Raw genomic sequence first — 20,472 nt, forward strand, 5'->3', positions numbered from 1 at the left:
TTCGAGCGCAAGAGTCGCTTTGTTCATCGATACTCGAGTATCTCCGTGTCGTTCCCAGTCCGTCTCGCGTAAAGAATTCTCTAGCTAACTTTGCGAACGATGAAATATATGAGGTACATGAAAGTTAACAGTGGATAGCACATGTGATGTCGTTTCGAATCCGATTTGAACGCTTCGTTATCGACACTCTAGTATCTTCATGTCGCTTCCGCTTGGACTCGCGTAGAGAATTCTCTAGCCAGCTTCAATGCGAGAGCGATTTTGTCTACGGTTACTCGCAGGGTCTACGGTAACTGCGGCCGAGACTTTCACCGTTTCTCCGCGCCGCTACGGCGAATAATGCATCTCTCGCGAGTATCCGCGCGCGCGCGCGCGCAATCCCCTGAGGAATTCAGGAGGAAGAGAGGGGCGCGCGGAAAAGCTGAATGAATACAAATTTCTCGACGGTTGCGCAAGCGGCGGACTCGAGGAGCGAGGGAGATAGAGCCCGCAGCTCTCGCGAACACGACTCCCGGCGTCCGCCCCGACATTTCGAGCGGCGCGAGAAACGTATCGAGCCCTCCTCGAAATCCTCGAAGTATCCTCGAGATGCCGAGGTGATAATCGCGCACCGAGAGACGCCGCGGACGAAGCCGGCGTTCCATCGAAAATTCCATTCCCTCGCACACAAGTAGCAAGAAGTACGTAGAGCGACGCCGCGCAGGTAAACCCGCTCGCGCTCCCGCACGCACGTGCGTGAGAAAGAGCGCGCGCGGGCGCTGGAAAGGGTTGCGAGCGCGCCGCGAAGGTGGGACCGAGATGGCGCGTACGGACACACGCGCGCGCGCGTGCATGCACACGGTGCACGTGTCGGAGCGGCGCGGTGGTGGGGCGGAAACGTGAATGATCCATAGAGAGTCGGTGCGCTGGTGTGCGACGGTGTGGCGCGCGCTGCGCGCGTGAGAGTGCCGCGCCGTCGGCGATCGCCCGGCGCTGCTCCGCGCTCGCGCCACGGGCTCTCAACCGTCCGCGAGCCGATCGGCGATCGACGCGAGCGACCCCCGATTGTCCGCGACGCGGCGAGGCGTCGCCGTCGTTAACGTTTCCCCGAGTCGTCGGCGACCCCGGACGTCCAACGAAACGCGACACCCTCCCGTACGACGCGCGACTCGGCTAACGCGTCGATCGCCGCCGCTGAGAGACGCTGAGCTATGTCATACAGTACTCGGCATTACGCGGCGCGGTGGGGTAGAGTCTCGAGATAAGCGGTAGTGGTAGTGATGTGAAACATTCGTGGGTCGGGGGGCTGGTTGGCGGCATCGCAGGCAAGCAGGCAGGCAGGCAGGCAGGCAGGCAAGCAGGCAGGCAGGCAAGCCGAGGGAGCGGTACGGTAGAAGGTGCGAGACGCGGAGCAAGAGCGGAGGAAACGGCACGGCGCGGCGCGGTTTCGGCTTCTCGGCATCGGCTTCGGAAATGGCCGCGGGAAAGTAGAGAGCGGAGCGTTTGGTCGCTGGCTGGCAGGCAGGCAGGCAGGCTGGTCGGCCGGGCTGGATCGGTCGGTCGTGGTCCAAGTTTTCGGAGCAGCGCGCGCTCGTCCATCCGGCCGCATCGGGGGGCGCGCGATCGATTCGCGCATCGGACGATCTCGGAGAGCAGCGTGAGATATGTGAGAGCGACGGGGCATCGCACGACGAGTTCTGCGGAGACGACGTCTTGGAGAGAACGGAAACGACGGAGACGGAGGTGGGAGCGGTTCCTCGGTCCGGTTACGGCGAAGAAGAGGATGGCCGGCGACGACGGCACGACGACGAACAATGAGGTCCTCGAGGCGGAGGGTGGGGAGGAGGGGCAGGGTACGCCAGCGCGAGGGGAACTGCATTCCAGAATGCCGCCCACTCTGGAATGCGATCCCCCCGGTAACAGGAATTCGTCCAACGAGCGAGCCGCCGCTAACAACGAGGACGGTGTCTGCCGATATGCGGTCGGCGCTGCTAACCGCGCTATGTCTTTCTTCGAGATGTGTCAGGTATCGTATGTCGGCGGTTAACGGCACGCCGGTCGCGATCGTCCGGATCGGTCGCGAACGCGGAACGGCCGCCGCGCGCTTAATTTCCGCGTGTTTCGCGACGTGACACGGGGAGGGAGGAAAGGCAGGCTGATTCACGCCGGGGTGTCTTGTCCTTTTTAGATTCGACTCCAGTATCTCTTCCCGCAACTGCGCCCACCGCCGCGTTACAATATCCACGACCTCTCTATAGAAACGACCGCGGAGACCCTGGCCGATGATGTGATACGGTACCTGCTGAAGGAGGATATCTATCTTATATCCCAGGATCCAGTCTCGCGCAGCATGAGGCACAATGTATATCAAATGCTCAACAAACACAGCATTCTCTTTACGAGTATGGTAAATCGCTTGAACGTCGTCCCGGACACCGCTTACGAGACGTTTATGGGGGTCGCCAACGAGCTGTTCTTACACGACGTCATCACATGGGCCAGGATCGTCTGCTTATACGCCTTCATGGGCAGACTGGCTCTATGGGCCAGGGACAGAAGGATGCACAGTCTTAAAAAGAAATTGCCGCAGTACGTCTCCAGATACGTTGGTGAAAACATAACGCACTTTATCAAGGGCTACGGCGGATGGGTGAGTGCGCGCTATCGTTAATTATTGCCAGGGCCAAGGCCGTCAGGCGTCTCGCATACGGGATGCACAAACCTGTGTTGCGTTGCCGTTTTGCAGGAACAATTGTGCGTCGAGTACCCCGTGGCCGAGGAGGTCAGCGGAGCGGTTTGGCGGAGTCTGCTGATGACGGGAGCCACTCTGGGTCTGATCGCCACGATCTTGTCGGTAACTTCTTGATGGAACCTCACGGGATCGTGCAACTTGAAAACGTCTTGTTCAAGAAGCGTACTTACGTTCTACGAGGATACCCTCGAGAGAGACGCGAGTAGATTTCTATAAGCGTAACGCACAACGCTGTCAACATTTTACACCGGACACCGGGACGATTCGACTCAAACGCGGCGCGCTTGCTACGTCTATACGAGAAACACGGCAAATTAACAAGAGATACATCAACGCGTTGACACACACAATTTTCATATCAATGTCACTCGGCTTAGAGGATCATCCTACTTTTTATATAACTCCAGCGAGCATACATAGCATGAGCGACAGACAATGACGCTAGTTTCCTATTACGATACCTTATAACAGACTAGTGAAATTAGTAGACAGACTATCTTATTTAATTTCTACAATAGACATTTTATATTAAAGTAATTCCTAATGATAATACTCCAAATTGAAGAAATTTTTAGAAATTTATGCAACAACAGAAACAAGAATCTCGAAATTATATTGAATTTAGGTAGACACAATCTATTTATTTATAATTTATTTTAGGTAGAGAATATATTAAAATAATAAATTCTTTCAAGTATCTCTTTGGTCACAGAACCGATCGCAACCACACTTTTAAACTGTAAGGCATACATGTAATACCGGCGGAAAAAAACGATGGCTACGGAGCTACACCATCATGTATATTCCAATAATGGCTACCTTTTTATATGTTGATATATTCTATTACACTTGCGCAAAAATTTTATAAGCATATTCAGAATAAATACTTTTATAAAATAATTCGATCGTCCTCCTGTAATCATTACTGGAACGAGACAAAGAGATTAAAAAATACCTACTGCGAAGATGATTATGGAACGGTTTTTGCAACTCCATAAAAAAACAAAATTCAACGTATTTTCTCATCTGTCGATTCCCATTTAGTATTAAAATACATGTAGGTATGTACTGTTCGCTACAAAATTAATAATCTCTCGTACATTATCGTGCGTATCAATGGAAATTTACTATCGATGGAAATTTACAGGGTAGAGTACAAGTTACTGTTATGAAAATTTAAATATAGTTTTATGAAGCGATTATATTACTACAAATAAAAACCGCTCATAAAATAATATAAAGACTTATTTACATGGTACAAGTACTTTTTGTTTTCTGGGAAGACATCGAGTCAACATCGTTAAAGCATCTTGTAATGTATCATAATTAAATTATAAGCGATAAGTTTTACTACACCGTTGCGTATCGTGACAATGGGGATCAGTCTTAATCGCTACGAAATACCACAGGCGACGTACTTTTGATGTATACGTTTGCAAATAATCAAAAATGCTAACTTCATGTAAAATAACGCCATCATTCCTACTGCAGTGAACACAATCCTCCTAATCGTACCTATGTAATCTAAAATATTAATTAATGAAGAACAATAAAAGATATTGACACTTGACATTCCATTCGTATTAACAGCTTGAAAGTAAGAAATGTAATTCTTTTCTGTAGAATGTGTTACGAATTAACGGTTCCGAATAGCGTAAGTAGCAACATTTGCATGCGGGCAATTCTGTTTAAAATAACACACTCGAAAGAGGCTACACATTGTACATCAGAGCTGCGGCTTATCGGGCTCTGCATGAATGCGAAAACGTTGGAAATATAAACATTTTGTATACGATAAGTATAATATTGTATAATAGGGTGCTGGGATATAATAACTTGCCTCTCTTTATTTCTTATAACCAAAAAGGAGGATACATTTCTGCCAAGGAAATATATTAACTATCATTTTCAGCATCGAAATCTCGCACATATTTTCATATCCATGAAACTACTGAGATCTAAATCACTTAGAATTTACAATGTATGTATATGTATATATGTGGATGGATGTATGTATATATAATATATATATATAATGCAGTATTTACAATACATATATTATATATTTATAATTATATACGTTAACAAAAGGCAACACCGAACGATGATTAGAAATCTATCCCTAAAGATCTCGTAAAGATGATGAATGCATGATAATGTACGTATTGGTTTATATAGCTACAAAAGTAAAGTCACGGTTCTTTCTATATATTACACTTTACTAGTAAAATAGTTTATTTCATTATTGTATAAGTTTTGCCATTGAAAATACTCGTAAATACTAAACGTGAACGGATAATGAGGTCTTTGACACAAAGTTTGCAATCTATTTCAACTAAAATCGAGTGCCTGGCTATGGTACTTTGTCAGATATGTCTGATAGTTTGACAGCTAGACATTTTAATTTCACATATGCCACACATTTTTTTTTCATGAATACGAAGACTTGGCCTAAAAAGTCAAATTCGGATCATGTACAAGAAATTTTGGACATTCAGTTTTATTTTTATACAGCATCATCATTCATTAATACGTCATTAAAGCTTATGAATCGAATGGTAATCTAGATTATAAAATCACAAACTAAATGAGAGATTTTGGCGAGTATATCTAACAATTTTCTTACATCTAATCAAATTTTGCGACTGTACAGAAAACAACTGCGTCTCAACTTTTATTTCAGATTCTAATGTGCATAATAGCAAGAATCAACAATTTCGGTTTAATAAATCTTCAAAATTCTCTACTTTGCTATTATCGATATTACTATGTTTTAATTGTATGTATTATGCATCTCTCTGTGTGTGTGTGTGTGTGTGTGTGTGTATGTGTGTGGATATATATATACTATATTAACTGTACAAACGGAAAACTCATTTCGTTTGCCACTTTATTTATTATTGACAATTATAAGTGGTTATTTTATTTGTAGTCAACCTTCAATTAGTTAGCTAACAAAACATATCGTCAGCGTTATGCGAATAGATATCCAATAAGATTGAATAAAAGAAACGAGGGACAATGATGACAAAAGAATGATAGCGAGACAATAAAGATAATTTCAACAAAGATGAAAAATTTACCTGAAATTGATCTTATCAATATCTTTATTAATTATGAATTTGTGTTACTATATATAAATAAAGTATTTAAAAAGTCGTTACGTGTGTACGAGAACATGTTCTTTCAATTTTTTGTCACAATATATCCATGTTTAAAATCGAAACATAACATGCAATACATGCAATATAAAGATATACATTCATACAAACGTATAATTCTTTTTAAACACATAAGATCACGAAATGAATAATGGCAAAAATATGACTTTTTTTTCTTGCAAGTTTACAATTGTAGTGTGTTCTACTTTTACATGCAGAGATGGATTATGATACATGTGAAAGATATCACAAACTTGGCCCCCTTTATCTGCACAATGTCACTCTGTAGAAGCAACTAACTGATATTATATATAATTTACCTTTGAAAAAAGACAAAATATACATAAGAAAAAACAGTGATATGATACGTACTTAAAATAGTTTCTGAAATGGTATACAAAAAGGATTAAAAAATTTCAACCATTAAGTATAAATACATAGCACTGACGATACGCATGTAGGTAATTTAGTGTTTTTTAAACATTGGCAGTTGTAGCCTGGACGTATTGTGGTCCAAAATAGACTAAAACAGTTGGGATGATTTATTTGAACTGTACCTGACTTATTTTAAACAGCTAGCCTTAAAATTAAGGGGAAGAAAATAAATTCTCAGGATTCGAAAGCTTTCAATTCGACTAATGTCGATAAAATATGCTAAATAAAATAGCAAAGTTTTAGCCAAGTCATACATCGCAACACGCCAAGTTGCGAAAAATGACACATCTTGCTCGTCTTAATGAATATAACCTTTCTTACAATTACCTAAAACAATGGGGTATTTTTTTTTATCAAGGATCCAAGAATCTACAATGATGTACAACACACAGCAAGCGCAAATCAAGATATTGTCCAATCTTGTTTGTGATCGGAATTGAATTTTAATAATTTGAGTTCAATATTAATCATAAACGACATTATACGTTGCCACAGAGCATATTATGTATAAAGTGCATATAACACGTTTATCACTTTGTGACATGCTCCATTCCGTCTTCTTGTTAACTTCATTCTTGGTTTATCACAGCTGGGGCAGAGGTGGGAAGGAAGAGGACTTGTGTCACCCCGAGAAATAAAACTAGCAAAACTCCTCTATTCCTTGTAATCCCACCATTCCTTCTCGTACCCTTCGTGGACATGTTCCAAAAGCACTTTTCTCCGACTATCGCAGTATCTTCAAAGGAAAATGTAACGTTTAATTTTAAAACACAAACGTAACATAAGCAAGATGTCTCGTTATCCTAAAAGTAACGATGCATAATCCTTACCTATATTTATCCTGAACCTTTTGTTTAATGTCTGCAAGGTTTTCGCTCGTGATATCCCTTTCAAGATATTCAGAGAGACATTCCGTGGCGCTTTCCAAATCCTTTTGGTTATCCTCAAAAATCACAGACTGATTGTTCTTTTTCACGTAATAAGCAAAAACATAAGTGTACATGAGAGTCTGTCTACAGGAACACAAAATGTCAACTGCCTTCTTTAAAAATTGCACCTGCAAATTATTGGAAAATAATATCGATGGTATATAAATTTATTGTCCGATAAATTTGAGGGAGTTAATTTATAATAATCATTAATACACCTGTACGATTGGCTAATTTTAATCGGCTCTTAAGGGGGCTTAGCCCCTTAAAAAAATTCTGTCGAAAATTTTATCGATTATCGAAATCTCTACGAGGCACCTACTCGGAATGATTTAGTATATATATACGTAAATACACGATCATTGTACCTCAATCCACGACATATTATGCTGCTGCATTTCTTCCATTTTCTCCTTCACACTGGCATACAATTTACTTTCAAACTTCAGCGATTGCATGTGATTCATGTATCTATTGCAGTAAAATAAATATCTCTGTAAAGCTGATCTCGACTTCTCTTGCGCATCCCTAGCTACTTTAGCCTCCTCTTCGTCGTAACGGTTACAATTGTACCAGCTAGAACCATGCGGCTCCCAAGGCCCAAGACATACCCAACAGAATTCAGTTTTACAATTCTGATTCTTGCAAACCATATGGTTGCATCCGCCATCTTTTTCGATGGTAACGTTACACTTGGGACACTCCTTCGTATTAGCTGCGATCCAGTTTGACGTTTCGGAGTCGTCGTCGCACTTTTTGATCCACTTGCGGAGTAGGTGACACTTTACAGGATCATGCCAGTTTTCGCCACAGTGGAAACAGAAGATATGTCCACATTTACAAGTAACCGGTTTCGGCTCCACGTACTGTACCTTAATAGCATTATTGCAATCGGGGGAAGGACACCATCTCAGTAGCCTGTTGCACTGCGGAGAAAAGAAACGTGATGGACACTCGTAACATCCAACAAATTTGACTAACGCCTATTGAATATTTACTTCGACGAAGCTATTGGTGATTAAGTGTTGATATTTTAATTTAACTTTGGAATCTTTGACAAGCCGCATAACACTGGCATCGTCGACTAAAATGTCACAAGCGTGAGCGGCGCACGCTATTGTTTGTCCAACTCCCTCTTCCATGATTTTGGTAGTCAAGTATTCTCCCCAGCAACCGGTACAGAAACGATGTCCGCATTCCAGTCCAGTCATCATCTAGAACGGTGTTTTTCATTTTAAATATATTTCACCTCCACTAACATACCCTTTAAACAACCTGGGTAAAATAGACTTACTGAAGACGGCAAGATCATAAAACAGATTCCACATTCCTCCGTTCCGTTTGTCGGTCTTTTAGGCTGTGTCACAAACGTATGCAACATTATAATTTTTGTAGCGCAAACTCGTCGACAGTTAAACGCAGCAAAAGCACAAATTATACACGTACGTTTACCAGTGAGCTTTGCGACGACCGACTCCTACTTATCAGCGGACCCTTCCTGAATGGATTAATGACGCGCGCCTCGGCAAACAGCTTCTCCTGGTCGCCATCGTAAAACCGTTCCATCAGCTTCTCTTTGTCCCACTTGAAGTGATTTAACAAAATACGCGTGGTGGTGGCTGGTATCTACGAATGGACGTGTACACATGTAACGCGCGCCCTCCTATATTTCCATCCGCAGAGACACCGCAGACTCACGACAACTCACTTCGACAACGGTGTTGACCTCCTTTATGGAGTCGACCATGTGCTGGACAATCTCCTCCGTGGACAGCACCTCGAAGGGGTACTCGTCGACGTCGGTCGACCGCTCCCGCGGATTACCGGACTCGATTTCCATGGCGAAGTCGACGTCGTCGCCGCTCGACTCGTTACCGGAGTCGACGTCGTCGTAGAGCGTCTCCTCCTCCGAATCCATTGTGTGCACGTTGCGGCTGAACCTCTAGGTTTCTATAGTGACCGGGCTTCTATCTCGAGGCGGCAAATGTCCCGTCGCAAACGTTCGGATCGCAGCTTACGAGCGCGGCATCGGGCACGGGGAGCTCGCGGGAACGTTGATCTGCGCCGCGCTGACTCGAGTAACGTTTCGTCCTGGATACAATTTCATTTTATTAACACGGGGCGATCGCGACTCGCGCTCTCCCGACGGGTTTGGGAGGTTCACTCAGGGCTCGGTCTCCTTTCTTTTCTTCTTTTTTTTTTCGGAGCGAGGGACGCGCACCTGCCGCGAGAAAATAGCCTATGTCTCGGTACGTGACGTCATCGCTCCTCGACGGTGGCCGAATAAAGCGTCCGGGGTAGGACGGTCCTGCGAGGGGCGCGCGTCGCGACGCCGATCGCCGCGGGGGCGTCCGATCCTCTCGGCGCGGCGCGAGCGGTCGCTGGCGGGGACTCGGACGACGTTTCCGTTACGGGGCGAGAAAAGGGAACAAAGTCAGCTGCCAAAACATCGGAGATGAACTCCGGCGGCGGGGCGCGCTGGCGGCTAGTCTCACGGCGGTGCGAGGACGTTCGCGCTCGGTCAGCCCGATTGCGACACTCGAGACGGACGATGCGATGCGATGCGACGCGACGGGACGCGATCGACGGCGCGCGAGAGGGAACGTTTTCACACCGCCGCGAGGTCGTCGGCGCCAAGTTACGCGGTCGCGAGGCGTCGCCGCGTCGAGGCCCCGAGCGAGACGCGCGCCTAAATGTGGACGCGGAGGCCGAGTCGGAGCAGTCGACTTCGATTTTGCACACGATATAAATACACGCGCGAAGGACGAGCCCGCCTGCGTACGCACGTACGCGTGCGTGCGTGCGCGCGCGCGCGTTTCGCAACTCACTAATTAGCACACGCGCGCGTTTATAACGAAACGCGACGACGGACACGTCGGTTCAAGGGCAATCGATTTCGCGCGCGGGGACGAGGACACGCTCGGGGGGGCACTGGCGAAATTTCGCGCGGGCGTCGCGCGTGATCTCCGACGAGACTCACGGGAACGGACGAGGGGCTCTCGCGGATCAGCGCGACAACGCGACGCGCGATAATCCAACTTTGTGTCTTGTGCGGTCTTTGTGAGAAAACTGTACACTTTCCCTTTAAAATCTTTGCGCTCATTGGATAATCGCGCGTCACGCTAGTCCGCAGGAGACATGATAAACAACAAACCGTAGAACACGGCGCGCGGCCGACGCGATGCCCCGCCGTCGAGGGACGAGTCCGCGTTGCATTCGTGCGCGGACGCTCCGTTTTCCGGAGCGCGTCGATGGATCGCGAGACTCGGGGGGACGCGTCGTAGTACCACACCACCTCAGGCGCACAACACGCACAACATACACACGGGGAAATGACGCACCGTGCTAACGAGGTCGCGTCGCGGCCAGCGGGCGTTTATCCTTGCCCATCGTGACGGCTGCCGCGACGTGGTTGCGAGCGACTCCGCACAAAGAGAATCCGCGAGTCCGCGATCACGGAGAACGCGCCGTTCGCCATGAAAGGAAGCGAGGGAGAGAGAGAGAGAGAGAGATGAGAAGGAGAAAGAGGGACGGCAGGGGAGAGAGAAAGAGAGAGTCGATCTCAAACGGGTCTATAGCCCGAGCGCTGCTGCCACGTCCGCGACGACGCGCGACATCGGGGATCCCTCGGTGATCGAGCGACGATGCGTGCCACCCGCACTCTCTGCCGTCGTCGTCGACGTCGGGAGACCGCGATGCTGGCCGGGAGTGGTCGATGAGATGACGCACCGACGATTTCGCGGAACAATCGCGCGGGGGAGGCGACGTCGCGCGCGCGCGCGAACACGAATCTACCGACGACCGCGAGCTGTTCGAGGCCCCGCGACAACTACTCCGTGACTCTAGCCGGGCAGAGTGTGAGTCACGGCGTGTGATTCGTCCCGGCGCCGCCAAGTGAGCCACGCTCGCCGCGCGTATCTCTCGCGGCGCGCACAGCTGACGGCTGGGTACGCGCGGGCGCTCCGTGCGCGCACGTTTAGTACACGGTGGAAAAAGTAAGGTGAGACATTGCGCATAATGGCGGCCGCTCTGGCGGTTGGACCAATCGGGGGTAACCCATTCTGCGTGAAACCCACCGGTGGACGTGGGTGGACGCGAACTTTCCTTGCGAAATGGGTCGCGCGACGATTGGCTCTTAAAAATTGTACGAGTGCGCAGCGCCGGGAATGCTTCGCCTTGCTTCTTCCACCATGGTTCGGCACGTACGCGCGACGTGCCGCGGCTGTTTACGTTACGAGTGGATATGTAAATCGCGACGCTGCCCGATATCCGACCGCGCGCGCACCGTCCCTCTCCTCGTCGTCGCTCGGAGAGTCGAGTGAGTTGAGTCGCGCCGGGAATCAGAGTCGTCTCGATCGCAGCCACTCATGAGTCGCGTCGAGAAAACGCTCGTTGCACGGCCCTTACGGCGAGAACCGTTTAGTATACGCGTCAAAATGAGGAAAACCTGTCGGGGGCCGATTTTAGTTCCGTTTTAGAGGTTAGGTTCCTTTTCTGTAGCCAGGGGCACGATCGTGGATCTTTTTCCCTCGCGTGAACTCGTGAAAAGTGAAAAATTTCATTGATAAATATTAAACCCGTCAGTGGAATTTTCTCGCTGTGTGGGGAAACTGTGGGGAAAACCATTCACGGTCGAGTCCCAGAAGGAGAAACCGCGCGAGCTTTCTTAGGTCCAGTTTCACAAGCGTCAGTTAACTGTTAACCAGAGTTCATCTTCCTATCTTTCTCAATCTTGTTATCCAAGAAGAGACAGAGGATCGATAACCATGGGTTAGCGGTTAAACGACGTTTGTGAAACTGGCCCTTAACCTAGATTCTTCTTAGTGTAGGGAATATTCCGTCCTAGACTAGTACTTTGGTACTGTGAGCGGTGTATTTTTTTGCATCGGGCACGTTGCTAACCTCGCCTCCTTTCTCAAAACCGCGCCTGGGACCAGCAACGGCGGAGTAGATGTATAATATAGGAGAAACATTAAATACTTTTGGTAGTTCTCTCCGAGAGGAGATGGCATTCGATTAAAATCCGCCCAAGGAAACTAGCGGTGTTCTCGTTTATTTGTCTATCGAGCAGCGTCCACCTCTGCGCCACGCTCGCCCAACCTAGATTAAAGAATCGAATTATCGAATCGCGCCGCGCAACCCAAAGGTGGGGTTGAAGGCCGCGTCGTCTCCCGAAGTGCAATTCCCCCTCCCGCCCTCTTTGAGAAAAAGTCAAGTTGTCAATTTATTTTAGCGTCGACAATTTCCGAGATTACGCCTATGGGTGAGGAAACTGGCGCGCACGAGCGACGCGAGGCAGGGCAAAAGTCGCATACCGTCGCGTTTACCCTTATGACGTTTCCGCCGCGAATGCCACGTACTGAATTAGCGTTAGAACAATGAGCCTGCCGACCGTAAGGGACTACTGTATGCTAGAAAAGATCGGCAGCGGAAGCTACGCGACTGTGTACAAGGCGCTCAAAAAGGTACGGAAGGATCCCCTGGTTATTTCCCTTCTTTTCGAGAGAGAGAGAGAGATCCAGGTTATGTCAGTTCCCTGAGTCCACCTGCGAGTCCACCACCCTACCCGGCATCGATCGTCCATTCGTCGCGAAAGGACACGCGAGCGTATACCCGCTCGCTCACGCGTTGCGCGTAAGGCTGATGGCAGACAACTATCCGTAAGCGCTTAAGACTGACGTAGTCGTAGACTTAAGGTAAGGCAGAGAAAAACGTAAGCCGTGGAACACGTGTTCCTTAGGCCCGGTCTACAATGAGTCGTTAATCGTTAGTCAGAAGTCGCAACTATACGTTGATCCTTTTCCTTTCTGGGTGGAAGAAAAAGGACCGACATATAGTTCCGACTTCTGACTAACGACTAACAACTCATTGTAGACCGGGCCTTACGGCTTACGTTTTTCTCTGCCTTACCTTAAGTCTACGACTACGTCAGTCTTAAGCGCTTACGGATAGTTGTCTGCAATCAGCCTAATGCTTTCTCTTACGCATCCTTTTTTCACTACTCGCCGAAAGGCAGACGCGCGTTACCGCCGGAAACTCTCGATAGTGTTTGCACGCGCTCGGCTGCAGGGTCGAACTCGCCTCCCCCCCCCCCCCCCCCGAGCTTTCAACTTTAATCCGGAAGTAGTAACCTTTTTTCGCTTTGCGATAACGATCTTGTGAGATAATTTGTTACGTTTTTAAGTCATTGTCTGACTGTTTAAAAAATCTAATTACGTATTGTATTGATTGTTATAATGTATTCGTACGCGGGGAGAATTTTCTCTTAAAGTTCGCCCTGAGAATCGTGCAATCGTGGGACAACTTACTAGTGAATGTATGGCAATGTTTCAAAAGGCTCACAAACTTGTTTGAAATGCCACGTTGTCGCACGATGTCGCGATCCTTAGGTAGAGTCTGAGACAGAATTCTTTCTGTGTATTTGAGGACATTACAGAGGAAAGTCCCCTGTTATAAGATAGATCTCTAATGTGAGATAAGTGGGTTTTCAAGAGTAATCGCTGACTAAAATCATGCACACCAATACCTGTTAATGGACATTACCTAATGGACATTACTTTATTATCTTATTTTGTTTTATTTATCTTGTTTTATCTTATTTTATCTTTATAATGCCCCAGCAAGGCCTAACGCCCAAAAAATGCCTAGTAACGTCCAGTAATACCGCAAATCTGCACACCGCAATGCCCTCAGCGAGTTTTCCTCTCGGTTTTCAACGTCCAAATTTGATCACAAATTTTTCTTCGCGACAATTACACGATCTAACAATGAATTTTCCACAAAACAGATTTCGCCCCAAGGGCACTAGATTCATGGTGGAATAGATAATGCTTAATAATTTAGCAGAAACCCCGCTATCTCGTATTAGGAACTTGTCCCACAATAGGAAACTTTCCTCTATATAGATTACTCTATGAATTCTTTTCGAGTTCATAATCTGTGGTATTTGAGTTCTTACTTTATCCAGAAAATAGTGAGTAAATCTATATCTCTATATAGTATATAGATTGTCTCTCTGTTATGTTCGTGACACGTTGGGAACACGTATACTAGGTCTATGGGACAGTCGACAGATTACTGGGCAAGGGCGGAAGAACAAAGTTAACAATCGAGAAAGTGACGGGAACGAGAACCGTGCTGGACGACACCAGGATATACATACTCGGCTCTTATCAGAATATATCCAAAGTCTGTGGTATTTGAGTTCTTACTTTATCCAGAAAATAGTGAGTAAATCTATATAGAGGAATCTATATATCATATCTAAGAACTCAAATACCACAGATTATGAACTCGGAAAGAATTCACTCATTCTTTACTTCGTGACAAATAAACGTAAAATCTATTCAAAATGAATACAAAAGAATTCCTTTACGGTAGTTTACTATAAAAGGGATTTCATAAAGGTCTGAGTTTTGACTTCTCGTGGTAATATTATGAATTGAAGTTGTTAAAAAAAATTTTCTTTCGTATACAAAAAACCTCAAAATTGGTGACACAAAAGCGAATTCTGTTTCAAGAAAAATGAAGCATTGCTCTTAAGAACAGTAGCGTAGCTAGCTTTCCATGCCTTGTGCAAGGTTTCATTTTTGGAAAGAAAAATAACAATAAAACAAGTGTAAAGTTTTAAACTCTTTCTACTATGCAGGTCCAGTCTCAACAAACCTTTCAAATAAATGTAGATTCTGCGTAAAAAAGTACGGTCATACGAGCTTTATTTTTTCGACGTTAGGATGTAAAATCCTTCAGATGACTGTTTTCGGGTTAAGCTAAATGAGAGTTAGGTCCCACACAGATTAAAAAAGAATTTGCCCATGTTTTTGAGCTTTTTTTGTATACGAAAGAAATTTAAATAATAAAATTCATAAAGCTTTGACGTAAAATCACAAGTCAAAGGAATAAAGGATATAAGAGCCAAGACAGAGTGCTAGTGTCTAAATAATTTTAATTATTTAATTTTTAAATTTATTACGAAAAATTTAAAAATTAAAATCATTTAAACACTAACATCCTGTGTTGGTTCTTATATCCTTTATTAAACCATAATTTTTATTTTTATTTTTCATGGTTTTCGATGTTTCTTGTCCCGAGCGCCATTTTCAAGTTACATATTTGTGTTCAGAACACAAAAATACATAGGAATTGGGTATTCTTACCCATTATTTCATATACGTGGGTTTTCCGATGGTTTACCGAATTTATTTCCGTGAGAGGTCAAAACTCATACAGCATAAACCTTCAAGAAACTTTGAGCTTTTGTACCGTGTGAGAAATCCTTTTACTCTACAGGGTGTCCCATTGTAATCGCAGGAAGCGGTCGTAGAGAACAATGTTTGAGGCAAAAGTTGTATGGCTTCAAGGGGAACATAAGATTGTGTCATTAATTTGACCTCGAATAATTGCTTGAAGGTCACGTGAAGGTCACCTTGCAAAGTTACGAGGGGTGATCGATTAAAATGGGACATCCTATATAGCAAAGTTTACACTACTTTTAGTTTTATCGAGAGAAAGATTCTCGCGACTACTTTTCGGTAGAAATTTAGCGTTCCAAATCGCAAAGCTCTCAAAGTTTATAATGCCAATCTTAGGACGGGAGCCGAGAGGTAGTCGCTGTCAAATGTGTGGACAAAGGTACGCTCTCGAAATCGGCGGTCGACAATCTCGTGACGGAAATCAAGTTGCTAAACGTCCTCAAGCACGAGCATATCGTGGAGATGAAAGATTTTTTCTGGGACGAAGGGTTCGTTGAGTCTTTATGATACTATAGCGTTATCTCGCTGCTAGAGCACGGCTGAGCGAATTAGATCGATCGCGGACAGCCGGTCCGATAAGAAATCTCACTCTCGATCGACCGTGTCTCCTCTTCCGAGGAATAAAAAAAAATGCATATGTACGTACGAACAGGCACATATACATCGTCATGGAGTACTGCGACGGCGGGGACCTGTCGAGCTTCATAAAGAAAAAGCACAAGCTACCCGAGAGCACGTGTCGCAGATTTCTACAGCAACTCGCGCTAGCGTTGAAGTATCTGCGTGATCACAACGTCTGCCACATGGATCTCAAACCACAAAATCTGCTGCTCGTGAGGAAACCTCAGCTAGTGCTCAAAGTTGGAGGTCGGTAAAGCCCATCACACAATGCCAGGCAACAGGTAACAGGAATAAGAAATAGACTTTTTTGAAGCCTATTACACAATGTCAGGCAACAGGAACAGGGAATAGAATTTCTGACGCGTTGGATTCGTCGGAAATTTTCTTCCAACCAATCCAACGCGTTAGAAATTCTATTCCCTGTTCCTGTTGCCTGGCATTGTGTGATGGGCTTGACGCGTTGGATTCGTCGGAAATTTTCTTCCACCCAATCCAACGCGTCGGAAATTCTATTCCCTGTTGCCTGGCATTGCGTTTGGGCCTTAACCGATAAACCGAGACGTCTCCCTCTCCGAGTGATCGTTCGAGGAGAAGGACAGGAGGGAGGGGGTCGTCGCGTCCCACGTCCCACGACTTATCTTTTCGCCGTTTACAGATTTTGGTTTCGCGCAATACCTCTCCAACTCGGAGCACAAATTCGCGATACGCGGTTCGCCTCTTTACATGGCACCCGAGATGCTGCTGAAGCACAAGTATGACGCCCGCGTCGATCTGTGGAGCGTCGGAGTGATCATGTACGAGTGCCTTTTCGGAAAAGCTCCGTATTCCAGCAGTAGCTTTCAGGAACTGGCGGAAAAGATCAAGGACAGTCGACCGATAGAGGTGATCCCGTCATTAGCACTTGTCTCATTTGCATTCTAGCGGTCTGGCTTAAAAAAAACAAATTTTTAACTCGGTCCTTTAAGATATAAATCAATTTGAAACTTAAACGCCATTTAGGAATTTAGTAATTTAATTGGCCACCACCTACGCCAGGTCCTAAATGGCGTTTAAGTTTCAAATTAATTTAAAAAAAAGCTTGATGTAATATTCTTTTTATTAAATGCACGCATCATATATTGAGTTTCGAGATTCTTGCGATTCGAGTAAGAAGTAGAATCTGCGAGAGAGAAGGATATACGCTATTTCTATCTCCTTCCTCCGTCCTTCTCTTTCCGCTTCTCTTTCGATTTCTCTATTTTTCTTTCGGGAGTTACCGGAAATAGAAGGATCAAACGAAAGTTGGCGTTTGTTGACCGGACCCTCTGACTAGAGGGCCTGTACAGTTACGTTGTTACGACTGTCGCGAGACAAACAATTCAATGATCGTGCAGATCATTAACTCGACATAAATAATTACGCAAGTTAATTGGCATTCGCGTTTGCATGTGATTATGATTCGTTTTTAAGTGTTAAATATTATTCACCGTAGGTGCCGAAGGCGGCTCATGTGTCGGCGACGTGTAAGAACTTACTTATGGCTCTGCTCAAGCACAATCCTGCCGATCGTATAACGTACGATGAATTTTTCGCGCACGACTTTCTGGACTTGGAGCACGCCCCCACGAAAGAAAATTACGATAAGGCGGCCGCGCTGGTGCACAAAGCCGTCGAGATGGATACCGAGAAGAATGCAAAAGAGGCATTTTATCTTTACTGCGAAGCGCTGCGATATTTCATTCCGATTTTGACAAGTAAGCATCGTCTCGCGAATCTGCAAACGTCTGAATTTAGATTCCCTTGAGTTTTTATGAATATTTTAATACAATTATGCATCGTCCAATTAGATGAGAGTGATCTGAAACGAAAAGAGGTATTGCGCCATCGCGTGAATGATTACATAAGGAGAGCAGAAACGCTTAAGGTGGCGTTTGTAGATGAAAGTATCGAAAAGAAGCGCCCGGCGCCCACAAATAAAGGGACCAATAGATCCCTGCAGAGGATACCGTCTTCAGAGAAAAGCTCGGCAATCACCTACAACGAATTACGTTTGTATCGTGTTGAAATGTCCAGAATAAAGTACCTATCTCAAATAAAGAGTTACATAATCGCTTTTTATTAGAGAAAAATCCCCTATTATGAGATAGGTTACTAATATGAGAAAGCGAGTGTTAAATCCAAATTTAATCCCCAGTCTTTCTCTGCAACAATTACACCATTTAACAAATAATTTTCCACTAAACAAGTTTCATCCCAGGGCCAATAATTTCACGATGGAATCTATTAATTTAATAACAGATGGTGTCTATTAATTTAGCATAAACTCCGCTATCTCATATTAGGAGCGCGTCTCCAATAAGCGACTTTTCTCTATCTGTAGTTTATAATAAGCTAAGAGTACCAATATTTAAAATAATAGTCCGAAACTCCAACTCTTATAACTTAAAACGTAGCTGTGACATACTTTGTTTATCGATAGGAAATCTTAGTAAAAGTACTACGGGCATGGTGGACGCGCTTGAAATAGGAGAAGCTGCCGAGCAATATCTCGCTGAAGGCAGTTACGCTCAGGCCCTAGAAAAATTTCAGTCCTGCCTAAGTGTACTTGTGCCTCTGCTGGGTAAGGAACCGATAGGCCGAAGAAGAGATTTGCTGCACAAGCAGGTGATATTACGTTTCGCGTCATTTAAGTGTCATTTCCAAAATCTCCCTTTCTTGAGGCGCTTTCTGCGAACTGTATTGCGAAAACACCACAAAATACACGTACAAAAGATGAAATAAAATAAAATGAATTATTAATGCAAATAAAAATCGCGCATTGAAATATCCATCTAATGTGTGCCAAGAGACTTTCGAGACGATTCGGTAGATGCGCTGATAACGACCACGATTTTTTTAAATCTACAATTGTACGCGTCTGACAAGAGGGAAGTTTGCTACGTGGTTTGGTTGAAATGCTTTTACGCCGCTGTCCCTTCAAGGATATCTTCTTGTATTCTTTCACAACTCAAGCAGCCTCAACGAATAGTTTAAGATAGTATTGTATAAACGTAAGGAGATTTGAGAGACAATCGTCCCGGAAAGTGGCGTACTAATTACACGGTGATAGATTTGTGAATATGTGTATTGTGAAAATAAGGCGGAAGCGCGAACAGCAATTTACCCTGGGATGTCCCTTGCTTGGTACACTTGGCTTCTCTAATAAGCTGTCGGTACATGTTACACGAGGCGACTCCGGACGAAAGGCTCTTCTTCTTATTCGAGGCTGGTGGAGTCACCAAATCGGACTTTACCCGAGGAGGTTAAACTGCTGTTGTGTTACATTATTTTGTCGCTTGTAAATTAAACGAAAATACATTAATGTTTATCGACATTTTTGCGCGAGCGTTCAAGCGGTAACATTTAGGTATCTACATAGCTTTGTTAGTCCTTAGAGTCGAAATATACGCCCGTGCCTGTATTCATAATGTACGCTCTCTGTTTGCAATTGACAGGTACAGATCTGGATGAAGGAAGCGGAATGTACAAAGGGACTCTTAGCTACCAAAAATATGGATTCCCTGCAACGAACATCCGACGAGCAATGCGTATTACAATAACTGGGGGTACATATAATTGGCGTAGAATAATTATTTTGGCCGCCGAGCAGCACTTTTTCCACACACATGTACAAACTTTACCATTTGCCACTTTGTATCGTGCATCATTGAATTAATCGACCAATAAATAATTTTATATTTGTTGTAAAACGAAGATTAATTACGACCGGCTAACGACATACGTCGGATTGCCTACTCTTACGACAGCACCCGGTTGTAAATATATTCTAGGATCAATTAAAGGATCAATATCTTCGACAAACAAAGTGGACATGGGCAACAATTTCCGCACGTAAGACGAGGGCGCCTGCGTCGCGTATGGACTCGACGATTTCCGGCGTGATCACATGACCAAATAACGGTCGCGGCTGCTCAGACAATTTCATGGAAAATTCCATTTCAAAACGAAATCCCCCTCGCTCCTCCCCTATCCTCCCCACCCCTTTTTGCGCTTATGTACTATCCCCACCCTTTGCGCGCCCCGTCACGCCATTCGTCGTTTCAACGGGTAACACCCCACTACGCGACCGTCGGCACCTATGTACTTTCTCCCACTCCGTCGAAATTCTCCACCCCCCACCATGCGGCCACGCGGTACCGGATGTGCGGCAACGTCGCAACCGTTAAGTACATAAGACGGAAATGGGTGGGGGGGGGCAAAGGGGGGTGAGTTAGGGGGAGGTTAGGGGGGCGAGAGAGAGAGAGAACGAGAGGGAACGCGAGGGGCGAGCGATAGAGAAGGAGAGTGAGAGAGAGAGACAGAGT

At 45.4% G+C, this 20,472-nt stretch overlaps 3 protein-coding genes across 10 annotated transcripts; 2 read left to right on the top strand and 1 right to left on the bottom strand.

Moving 5' to 3' along the window:
- The first annotated feature begins 1,299 nt into the window (after positions 1–1,299).
- Positions 1,300–4,301, top strand: LOC105562216 (bcl-2-like protein 1). The gene is made up of 3 exons (XM_012012871.1): positions 1,300–2,005; positions 2,168–2,629; positions 2,726–4,301. The coding sequence occupies exons 1-3, from the start codon at positions 1,763–1,765 to the stop codon at positions 2,843–2,845; spliced, it is 825 nt and encodes a 274-aa protein (XP_011868261.1). The 5' UTR covers positions 1,300–1,762; the 3' UTR covers positions 2,846–4,301.
- Positions 4,302–5,215: 914 nt separating this feature from the next.
- LOC105562218 (protein ariadne-1) lies at positions 5,216–11,112 on the bottom strand. 2 transcript variants are annotated; one of them, XM_012012872.1, is made up of 8 exons: positions 10,598–11,112; positions 8,965–9,347; positions 8,703–8,882; positions 8,551–8,613; positions 8,255–8,470; positions 7,625–8,182; positions 7,158–7,384; positions 5,216–7,063 (listed from the first exon to the last, which is right to left on the bottom strand). In XM_012012872.1, the coding sequence occupies exons 2-8, from the start codon at positions 9,172–9,174 to the stop codon at positions 6,982–6,984; spliced, it is 1,536 nt and encodes a 511-aa protein (XP_011868262.1). In that variant the 5' UTR covers positions 9,175–9,347; positions 10,598–11,112; the 3' UTR covers positions 5,216–6,981. The 2 variants fall into 2 exon arrangements, with proteins under 2 accessions (XP_011868262.1, XP_011868263.1); XM_012012873.1 differs by lacking the exon at positions 10,598–11,112 and adding an exon at positions 9,478–9,716.
- A 15-nt stretch (positions 11,113–11,127) lies between these two features.
- LOC105562219 (serine/threonine-protein kinase ULK3) lies at positions 11,128–19,857 on the top strand. 7 transcript variants are annotated; one of them, XM_012012875.1, is made up of 10 exons: positions 11,664–11,736; positions 12,081–12,402; positions 12,490–12,721; positions 15,845–15,996; positions 16,161–16,375; positions 16,785–17,011; positions 17,601–17,862; positions 17,956–18,156; positions 18,588–18,772; positions 19,603–19,857. In XM_012012875.1, exons 3-10 carry the CDS (start codon positions 12,635–12,637, stop codon positions 19,705–19,707), a joined length of 1,434 nt encoding a protein of 477 aa, XP_011868265.1. In that variant the 5' UTR covers positions 11,664–11,736; positions 12,081–12,402; positions 12,490–12,634; the 3' UTR covers positions 19,708–19,857. The 7 variants fall into 7 exon arrangements, with proteins under 7 accessions (XP_011868267.1, XP_011868269.1, XP_011868268.1 ...); XM_012012877.1 differs by lacking the exons at positions 11,664–11,736; positions 12,081–12,402 and adding an exon at positions 11,128–11,256; XM_012012878.1 differs by lacking the exons at positions 11,664–11,736; positions 12,081–12,402 and adding an exon at positions 11,494–11,574.
- Positions 19,858–20,472: the final 615 nt, after the last annotated feature.

The sequence above is a fragment of the Vollenhovia emeryi genome, unplaced genomic scaffold (assembly GCF_000949405.1).
Source record: "Vollenhovia emeryi isolate VEMERY1.0 unplaced genomic scaffold, V.emery_V1.0 DF939193.1, whole genome shotgun sequence".
In the NCBI taxonomy this organism is placed as follows: domain Eukaryota; kingdom Metazoa; phylum Arthropoda; class Insecta; order Hymenoptera; family Formicidae; genus Vollenhovia; species Vollenhovia emeryi.

Bases quoted from the DNA above. Each gene is read 5' to 3' on its own strand.
- LOC105562216 (XM_012012871.1), top strand. From the start codon at position 1,763: ATGGCCGGCGACGACGGCACGACGACGAACAATGAGGTCCTCGAGGCG. The intron at 2,006-2,167 runs GTATCGTATGTC...TGTCCTTTTTAG, and splicing joins CTTTCTTCGAGATGTGTCAG to ATTCGACTCCAGTATCTCTT. The intron at 2,630-2,725 runs GTGAGTGCGCGC...GCCGTTTTGCAG, and splicing joins TCAAGGGCTACGGCGGATGG to GAACAATTGTGCGTCGAGTA.
- LOC105562218 (XM_012012872.1), bottom strand. From the start codon at position 9,174: ATGGATTCGGAGGAGGAGACGCTCTACGACGACGTCGACTCCGGTAAC. The intron at 8,883-8,964 runs GTGAGTTGTCGT...GTCCATTCGTAG, and splicing joins AGGTCAACACCGTTGTCGAA to ATACCAGCCACCACCACGCG. The intron at 8,614-8,702 runs GTACGTGTATAA...TTTGTGACACAG, and splicing joins CGCAAAGCTCACTGGTAAAC to CCTAAAAGACCGACAAACGG.
- LOC105562219 (XM_012012877.1), top strand. From the start codon at position 12,635: ATGAGCCTGCCGACCGTAAGGGACTACTGTATGCTAGAAAAGATCGGC. The intron at 17,863-17,955 runs GTAAGCATCGTC...TCGTCCAATTAG, and splicing joins TTTCATTCCGATTTTGACAA to ATGAGAGTGATCTGAAACGA. The intron at 18,157-18,587 runs GTTTGTATCGTG...GTTTATCGATAG, and splicing joins AATCACCTACAACGAATTAC to GAAATCTTAGTAAAAGTACT.